General features: G+C 31.4%; 1 protein-coding gene across 9 annotated transcripts in view; it reads right to left on the reverse strand.

The window, feature by feature from the left end:
- The window catches only part of dlg1 (MAGUK family member discs large 1), a 379146-nt gene that overhangs the window by 337242 nt on the left and 31315 nt on the right, over positions 1-10589 (reverse strand). For all 9 annotated transcript variants that reach the window (XM_018509880.1, XM_018509886.1, XM_018509884.1 and 6 more), the window contains exon 2: positions 7582-7718. In XM_018509880.1, the coding sequence (XP_018365382.1) occupies positions 7582-7718 (137 nt within the window). The remainder of the gene's footprint in view (positions 1-7581; positions 7719-10589) is intronic.

Below are 10589 nucleotides of genomic sequence, written 5' to 3' on the forward strand. Positions count from 1 at the left end.
CTCAAGAATGGATCTGGACACGGAGAAACCCGCGAAACGCATAACCTTTATACAGAAAGCACCCGTAGAAGCCTCAAGAATGTGAACATCTTTTTTGTTTTTCTATTTTGTTTACAGCTGATATATCGCGCGGATCTTGATTTTCTAGAATGTCTGTGTGTTTCATGAATTCTTCGATTTGAATTCGCAATCTTATTCGTATATTTACTTACAATTTGATTTCGAAATAAAAAACGTAATAACCACACAGGGTTAGCGTAACCCACACAGTAAGTTCACGGTGTTCTATCTCGACTGGTTCGTGCACGCTGAGGTTGCCAGGCGGGGGATTTGTAGTAGGGATGCGAAAGTTTTCCCCCCCCTTGTTCCCACTCCACACTTCTGATTGTTCATAAACGCCACGCGTTTTTTCAAACGGACTGGGTTACCGTAACCCACGGTGGTGTTCAAGGGTTAATAAATAACGTCGGTTTTCTTTAACTTTTTCTGTAGATATTCGTAATTCCCCCACTCCTCCCCCCCTACATCATCGAAACAAACAGGGCTCGATAAAATAACCGATACGATTTATTTAAAATAAAAAATATAAAATAAGTTTCAAAAACTTATTTAAAATATAAAATCGAGTAAGAATAGGTAAATAACTGATACGACTTATTTGAAATAAAAAATATAAAATAGGTTCCAAGAACTTATTTAAAATATTAAATAAGAAATAGGTCACAAAAAATTATTTAAGATATAAAATAAGAAATAGGATCCGAAATACATTAATTTATTTAAAATATAGAATAACTTTTATTTAAAATAGAAAAATAATTTGTCTTTTATTTTAAATAAGAAATTGATTTCGAAAACTTACTTAAAATATAAAATAAGAAATATGTAGTTTTAATAAACATCTTAAATAGTAAATACAAAATATTTTAATAATTTTTAATAAGTCAAGGCTTATTGATTATATTGTATTGCATGTACACGAGCCTATTTTTCTATTTTTAATGATTTTGTTTATTTGAGTATATGAATATATATTTATAAATATAACGTTTAAGTTTTTTTTATAACTATATTATAGTCTATAAATAATATTTAATAGTATTAACCCTTCGCGAACCACAGGTGGAAAATTGAAACGGATCATATGTGTGGGTGTATCTTGTACCCCACACATGCTATACTTCATCATAAATATACTATAATTTAACTACTCACCGTTACTTTTACTGACGGATCGATAACATAACTGATAAAAAAAGGTTCCAGAAAATTATTTAAAATACAAAATCGATAAAAAACTGATACAACTTATTTAAAATAAAAAATATAAAATAAGTTCCAAAAACTTGTTTAAATTATTAAATAAGAAATAGGGAGGTTAGAAGAAGTTATTTAAAATAGTAAATATTAAATAACGTTTTAATTTTTTCTTTATATATATTTAAAATATATATTTTAAATAAATTTATTTGAAATAAGACCGAGCCCTGGAAACAAATATAATGGTATTTATCTTAAACGGCGTGTGTATTTTATAGTCACGGGTTTAGTACGACATTAAATGTATATTGAACTGTCACTGGATGTAAGAAGTGTTATTATTACTTTAATACATTGCAATAGTATCATTCGTGTTTATTTCGTGTTCACAATTCACCCTTTCACTCAACTTTCTGACGTTGTTCTCTCTCTGATTCTACATATAATTTTCGAGTGCATTTAATTTTCGCATCTCGTTCAAAATTAGCATGACGTTTCTGTATCTCGGACGGACGTTGATTTGAGTCAAGTCATTTAGTCGTAAACATTACAATGTTTCTGCTATGTATATATATAATTAGGGTGATCAGTTGCAAACGCGCTGTTTTGGAGCCGAGTTTATTTATTTGAATTTAAACTATCTCGTAAAACCCACGAACAAACGTTCAACCAGTCAGCAATGTGTATCGAAGTTTTGACGGTTAGCGAATGGCAAAGTGGCCACTATAACGAAGAACAGCGGCGTTGTTTCACGACGGTAATGGCTCGCGTTTAATGTGCCATTAGAAGTTGTTAACTGTTGTTTTGAGAGAGAGCGTTATATGTAGCGTTACATATATGTGATAGTATACGAAGCGCGGCGACGATATGTGTCGTTCGATATTGTTGCGTCGGTTTATCGTTTTCCGGCCTCGAAAGCAAATTAAACGTTCTTCCTTTTTTTATGATTTTTTTATGGTAATTGAATTTCATTAATAAAACGACATTGTTGAAAGTAAAAATTATATTCTCTTGCTGAAAATCCGATTGGTCGTCGTATACATTTTCATAATTGTCGGAGAAGTCCTAACAATCGTATTTATTTCACTTCAATTTATTGCATCGTGTAGATACACTAGTTCAGAAAGTGCAAGAATAAAAAACAGACCTCTAATTAGAAAGAAAACTAGTAATTCAAATCGAGATTCTGTTCGATTGTTTTAAGTTTTCAATTGTTTATTAAAAGATAAGATTTTATCATCTTTATTTCGTTGTTTCTTTTTTTATTGGTCTATAACTAAAAAATGATTATCTTTCATTATTATTAAGAAAACATTTCAGCTATACAAAAGAAATATTTCGCATACATTAAACATGTCTATTATCGAACGCGTTACATGAAAAAAAGCATGCATTTGGTAATTATAATTGGGATAAAACATTTTTCAATTTTGTTTGTAAGCATTTAACCAGTCAGGTGGTTAGTTTTGATTATTGTCGCAATGATAGAGCATTCGATATATAAACAATAAAATATGAAATTACTAAATATTTAATAAAGAGAGAGAACTGCAATTTGAGTTTTTCGATTCTATTCCCATTGCCATTTCTGATTTCTGATTATTTTAAAATCAAATAATGTGAAAGCAATGCTTTTATTTCTCATTAATAATAATTGTTTTGAACAAGGCTCGGTCAAACTCACATTTCAATTGATTTAAATTAAAAATTGTTGTGCCTCATGCATAGAATCGATGTTATATATATTTCCTTTGCTCTTTTAATAATAATATCATTATTTATTATAAATTTTATAAATATATAAAGCAATTGTGTGTGGAATACGAATTGTTTATTGCGAATATTATAAATAATTTGGTTGCAAAATCGAAAAAAAATCGAACGATAATCGAACAGAAAGTATTATTTCGTAAAATACTTGCATACTGGCAGTATGCTGTATCATAAACATGAAGAATAAGCCAATTTCTTTATTACGCATTCTTTCTTCATATATATGTATTTCTGATAAAACTGTGAGCAACAACTCTCTTGAAAAAAATTTAATCAAAAATTATATACAATGAGTACAAAAAATATCTGTACACAGAAAATATTTTTTTTTTAATTTTATTTTTAAAAAGTATATAATGTCCAGCGAGAAATGAATCATCGAATTGATGTCGAATCGATATAAATTCGATGATTTTAACACAAATTTGACGTCGATTCGACGTTTAATTAACGATCATTTCTTGTTAAATAATTAACAATTTATTCATAAAGAATAAAATAGATTGTATGTTCCTGAAAATTTATATATATCAAAATGATGTATATATATAACAAAAAGATGTGTATTAATTATAGAAAACATATCATCTGAAAAATAAACAAAAATTAAAAATTGTATTGTTTGAATGCTCAAAAAGTATTCGTACAGACGAGAAATTTAGCTTCTAAAATCAGGAATACATGCGAAGCACGTTTGTTTATACTAGAACAGAATGTATTCATTGTGTGTGTGTGTGTGTGTGTGTGTGTGTGTATAAAATTACTAATTAATATTTATTTTGTACAAATAAGGCTTTTTTTATAATTTTCTTGTACGAATACTTTTTGCTCTCATATGATGGTGACACGTGGAAAGTATTTTATTAAGATATTGTAGTTAAATTTGACATAAAATTGGAACTCTCTGTTTAATTTAACGCTCTGTTTTACTTGAGCTTAAATGATATGATCCATGATCAAGCGCAATATAATTAGACTTTAATTATAACGTAATTTCTGCGAATTATATTTACTGTGTTAGTAGCGGATTACAACGTATTGATTCATCTCTAGTTAATCTCTATAGCGCTTCATATTGATTCGTAGCAAATAAGTCTTTCATTTCTATGTTCTTTTCAAAAGTGTGCGTATGCGCGCGCGCGCTAGTGTGTGTTGTGTGTGTGTATAATGTAACAGCAAAATTGTCAATTTCTATCGTAAAATGTTGCAATTAAATTAAACAATTGCTAAAAATAAAAATAAAAATGTTTTAAAATGACAATCTGTGAAATTATATAAAATGAATTGGCGGAAAAAGAAATAAAATATAGTCAATGACACCCAAAAACAAAACGCAGGCAGAATTTCGATCAAATTATAGAGAAATATAGCGCGTAACGGACAAATTCAATCGCAATGCCAATATATACAATAATATACAATTTACTTGGGCATACTGGTACAATCGTATGTACTACATAATAGAGCGCGTGCACATGTGCGGTATAGGTGGATGTACATATTGCGCCTGCGCGTGTCGACACTCTGCCTATTCCGTAGCTTATTATATGCGAAGAGAAGAGAAGAGAAGAGAGAGAGAGAGAGAGAGAGAAAGGTAGAGAGGAAGATGATACTTCAGTACGAAACATTATCTGCGGTGTAATCTGCTTTTGCCCGACGCGCGTGCATCGGCATAATTGTAAAACGAGCGCAAACTCGGGAAGCCTCATTAATATTTCGCTTTGTTCTTTTCTCTTAATTGTACATCGTAAAGAAAATGCAGGAAAGCTTTATTTAAAATATCGGAAAACGTCGACGGGAGGAAACACGGTTTCCACGCGATGCACTCGTATTCCTTTAATTTCGATTGTACCCGCGCAAAAGCAGGATAGTGATGTTATTATGGAGTATCGTAACAGAGCTTGCAGCGTGTCTTTTATGCATATCTGAAAGGCGTTAAGCTCGGATGATTAACACCGCTTTGAAGGATGAAAATATGCGGATCCTTTATGTTCCCCTTCTCGCGGGAATTTCACGGGATATTTTTCGCACGCGTATGTGAAAATAGGATATCTACTCACGCGATGAAATGTACGTCCGGAATGCACTATATAAACGTCGCTCGTGAACGCTGCGCATTCAAAGGAAGTCGAAAATGTACGGAGAGCGATAAAAATACCAAGACTTTTCCTCGCACGCATTCTTCATGCCTCTACAGCTGCTGCTGCTGACAATTGGCTGTATCAGTGTTCTTCATATGCATGGAAAGCAATTGTTCGAAATTATGTTAAAAATTGATTATACTCGCAGATCGAAGAACGTATTAATTTAGTAGAAATTTATACTACAGTTTAGAAATAGAAGTATATTTAGCGTCAATATTTGTTTACGTTGGTATGTTTGATTGGTTTTGCAAAATTATTTTGACAAATAATGTCGATTAAATAATTAATTCACGCTCGATCAATGTACCAACGTATTTCATCGCAATGTATTTTGTTGCGCAGTGTAACGATTTTTTTCAGAGAAATAAATTAAAAATTTAATACATATATTGTAATTCATATACAACAATAATGACAACTAATTACATTTTAAAAATTGAAAAAGAGAAAAAGGTGAGAATTAATTATAAATATCAAAACAATAACAAAAATAAACAAATTTAATAATATTCATGATAAATTATATTAATATTCATTTAAATTTATAATATAATACTTTTAGCAACAGAAATAATCATTTTTATTATTACACAAAGATATTTTTTTTAATTATAAATCATTACCTCTACAGAAATCTAATACTGATAAATTTAATACTGAAAGACAGTAATTAATTATGTGAAATACTAAACGTTTTGAATTACAATATTTTCAATAGGGTAACTGTCCTAATTACTGTGCCTGTCCTTATTAGTGTGCTTTTGTATTTTGATAAATCATAAAGAAAACTAACACGAATAAATAAGAAAAAATATTTTTTCTTGTTAAGTTAAATTATTAATGCATACGATATTGAAGATAATATTTTATTTTTTTAGTATTAAAGTATTTTAAATATTTTTCAAAAGATATGAGGAATTTATGTATAAATCCAATAATACGTACCGCAATATTTTAAGTTTGTCCCTATTAATGTGCGCTGCATTGTAGCTGAGAACGTTGTATTATGAGTGTACATTGAAATAAATATCATTGAAATAATGATTTATGTAATATTAACTTAAACAATTAGCTTAAATTTATTACCTGTTTTAGTAACTATATGATTCAAATGTGGACAGGCATACAAATTGGGGGTACATTAATAGGGCCATCGCCATTTGGAGGACTCACTAATAGGGACAAAAACATGTTTTTTATTTTCGTCAAAAACATTATAAAGTATTAACATTTTTTAAATTAAAGAAATATTATAAGAAAAAGAAATAGTTGAAAAACCGATATTGATTGCAAACAGATAAAATTAAAGCTACAATATTTAATAATTAATTCAATAACAAGCAAATTGGCTAAAAGGCACATTAATAGGAATAGTTACCCTACTTAAAATAATTAATTAATTACTGTCTTTCAGTAATTAAATTGGTATCACATTTCTGTAAAAGCATTTTCAAAAATGAAAAATCATCATGCAAATATTATATTGAACATTCGGTATGCTTTTAAGTGACATATTAATCAAGTCGATAAATGTGACGTCCTCGAAGAATGTCATTTATTCAATTTCCTTGTATTAGGTGTTAAATTTAATTCCTGCCGTTTTTCGTCTCCAAAATTGATTTGTTTCGAAGGGAAGATGAATGAATACCTCAATCAAAGTAATTTCCTCCATTTTCTACTTTATTACTAATTAATAATACTTTATTAATAATATTTTGAATAAGGTATTTCTCTTCGAAACAAATAAATTTTGGAGACGAAAAACGGCAGGAATTAAGTTTAACACCTAATAGAATGGCGGCTATCGAGGATACTTCCGTAGTCGTCGCGATGTTATTTTAACGATCGAATTAATCCGGAAGAGCCAAGTGTACGCGATTAAGGTTGCACCAGATGCATACAACTGTTATACACAATCGTCGCATCAGTTGAATGTCACGTCGATCGCTCGCCATTATGACAGAGGCGTCGATATGACGTCGCGACGGCGCGTGTCGATTGCGGACGGACGGTCCGCAATTAGCAATTAAAACCGGTAGACTGGCCGATTGATTGGACCCGCATGATATCCTGTGGCCCAATCGACTCGCCAATTATAATTACCAACGCTAATTACGCCACCGTCGCGCGAGGTATGATCAACACTCGCTACGACGAATTATATTCGTACTATTTTCCACGCCAACATTGTCGGGATTTCAATTCCAACAATTTCGTTCGGAATAACGAAACGAGTGAACACGGAGATTCATTTTCGCCTCGCGTCGAAATTGCATCTCATCGAGATTTATTACCAGCTTCGACGCGCCGCACCTCTCTATATCTGCTCGGAAAAATTCACGATGCAATTCGCGAATGGCACGAGATGCATGCATATGAATGGAGGTCTTATAACTGTACTCACGTCGTTCTGAGCAAAGGTCGGCGTGATTGGCCCGTCGCTGGCTTCCCATTTGTCCGCGATGCGGATCGTCTCTGCCGTTTTCTGCTGTACCGATTTCGACTCGTCGAGCAGCGTCAGCTCGTAAAACTCCTGGATATCTGCAACAGTCCGAAGAAAAAGGAAAAGACGTATTACCATCTGCCTTGAAGCTCTCGACGTTCGGAGGTAAAATCTCCGCGGACCGTATGACCTCTAGTAGTACTCTCTCCCAGACGGTGGGGGATTTCATTTCGTTTCTATCTGGCTTTCCTGCGTGCAAACGCCATGATAAATTGACCAGGAACTCAATTCAGTCCGTTCGTTCACATCGGATGCATAGAGCAAACGTCAGAATGATATAATGGGGCTAACTGAGAGACAATCGGCCGTAAGTCATATTGTATAATAATGGAACAATAGAGACTTGGTACTTAAGTAGAATTAATATCTCCAATGATGAACATGTTATTTAAGATGAAATGCGTGTAATTGCTAATTTAAGAGATCGGAGCTAAGCAAGCAGGTGTCGCATCTTTGTTCCATCGTCCCGAAGAGTTTAATGCTGGTCCCGAGACGTGAATGTGAAGCCGCACGATAAGGCGGTCACATAATTTTCAATAGTTACGCCGCTCGACTCGCGTAACTCGAGTGGACTCTCGAGCCAGCGCGTGTCGCAGCACGGCGTTCTCGAATATATATCACCGGCACCAGGATACGTCGGGTGCAGGTCGTCTGGGTCGAAGATGCCCGTAACTCCTTGCCAGCACCGCTTGCTTCTCGCCACGATGTTGCGGAATGGGATAAGACTGTCTTGTGACAACACAAGGATCGGACAATGTAGGACATTGTCTGAATTAAGAATGAACCGCTTGAAACTTTTAAAAGGTCGAATTTTTTCAAATAATTTTCGTGCAGTTTTAATATACTAATATGTTTCGAAAATAAATAGAAAGAATGATTTATGAAAGTATATAAAAATTTAGCTAAATACAGATTTGAAAATAATTTTGTTGAGTCATTAAAATAATTACATAGAAATTTCAAGCATAATGAGCAATATTGCAAAAAGTGTTGACATTCTAGCAATCAGCTTGAGCGTCCTACATAATTACTTTACTATAGCCCAACAAAATTATTTTACTTCGGCAAAATCTTTTCCTTCTGTGTACCTATTATATGTTATTTTTTTGCAACTTCACAGAAATTTAATTTGTATGATGAGCAATGCTGTAAAAAATTTTGATATTCTAGCTTGAATGTCCTACATAACTACTTTGATACTTTAATCAAATTATTTTTAAGTACAAACATGAAAGTGCAGCAGATATGAAAAATGTGGCGGTAATAAAATAATTTACAAGAACGTTGTGTTCAGATAATCGAGTCAGTTTATAACATTAAAACAAATGACTCACTTAATAAGATATTTAACTCTGAAGAAGAAATACATTTTTTATACAGTATATAATATATTATTTGAAATACTTTTTTTTTAAATTGACATGATGTCGTTTAAAAGATAAACGCGTAATTATTTGAAAGTCAATTAATATATTTTTATAATTTAATTCCTTTTATTAATACTTGACGGAAGAGGCATAGAAGATTCAATCTTTCTCTTGAGAAAAGCTTACATATAATTTAAAGTGGTTACATATAATTTAGTTTCCCACGAACCGTATATAATATCTTCGAGTTAAAGTAATTTTCAACATATAATCCAAAATTTTCCGCCCTTATTGTAGCAAGTATTACTCTCAATTTCTTTACTAAGCTAGTGAGTGTCTTGTGCGTTAGTAGTCGTTAATGAATTGAAATTACGGTTAACGCTTTGAGGCATTGCTCCCGAGAGCGTCGCGTATTAATTGCTCCCGCGTGAGCAATTCCTAAAGGTAATTTCCAAGTTAGATCATTACAGCACCTGTGTATTTCGCGCAATACTGAGTTTCCTATAATTATGCTCGTTAGTCGGTCAAGTAGACTAAGTTTCTCCGTCATATTTGTCAAAATAATGCGGTTGCTTATATCCAGAAAAAAATGACTCCTTCAAGCAATCGTAACTTCCGACATTCTCTATTTATTTATGTTTATTATACATTACTCAACAAAAAATAAGTCGATAAATGTGATTTTTCAAAAAAACATACAATTATTTTCAAAGTCGCGTAACTTGATAAAAAAAATATAAACGGAATGTTTCATAGAAAAAATGTTTTAAATTTTGTCCTAAATTTTTCAAGAAAATTTTTATTAGTGTTTTATCAAGATCAAGAAATTCAAGAAATCTTGTCCTGGTTTTATCTTGAATCAAGACAAGACATTGGAAATTGATTTCAAGACAAGACAAGAAATTGTTATCAAGACCAAGATTTCTTGACAAGAAGTCAAGAAATTTCTTGAATTTCAGTGATAGTTTTTATTTTTAATATTTTATTATTTTAATGTTTTAATATTTTATTTCTGATTCGAAAAGTATTGCATAAGTTAGGTTTCAACATTTCCAATTGTATTTACTGGTATTTAACAGATTACATAATACAGAAATGTATGTTTATACATTTTTATTAAATAGCAAAATAGCATATGAACAGAGTGTAAATCGATTATAAAAAAGTGAAGTCCCTGATCTAACCAAATTAAATCATACTCACCGATACGTCTTTATTGTACTAATTCCGATTGTATTTATTGGTATTTAACAAATTATATAATACAGAAATGTATGTTTATACATTTTCATTAAATAGCAAAATAACATATGAACAGAGTGTAAATCGATTATAAAAAAGTGAAGTCCCTGATCTAAGCAAATTAAATCATACTCACCGATACGTCTTTATTGTACTAGATATTAATCTTTATATTTATATGTAAAGGAATATATATAAAATGAATATTGCGAGATTACTGGCAAAAGTATATTATGTATAAACATTTGCGTACTTCTACTAATAGTATCAATTAAATCAGGAATGATTAAAATATATAGT

This window comes from Trachymyrmex cornetzi, unplaced genomic scaffold (genome assembly GCF_001594075.2).
Source record: "Trachymyrmex cornetzi isolate Tcor2-1 unplaced genomic scaffold, Tcor1.1 scaffold320, whole genome shotgun sequence".
Lineage (NCBI taxonomy): Eukaryota > Metazoa > Arthropoda > Insecta > Hymenoptera > Formicidae > Trachymyrmex > Trachymyrmex cornetzi.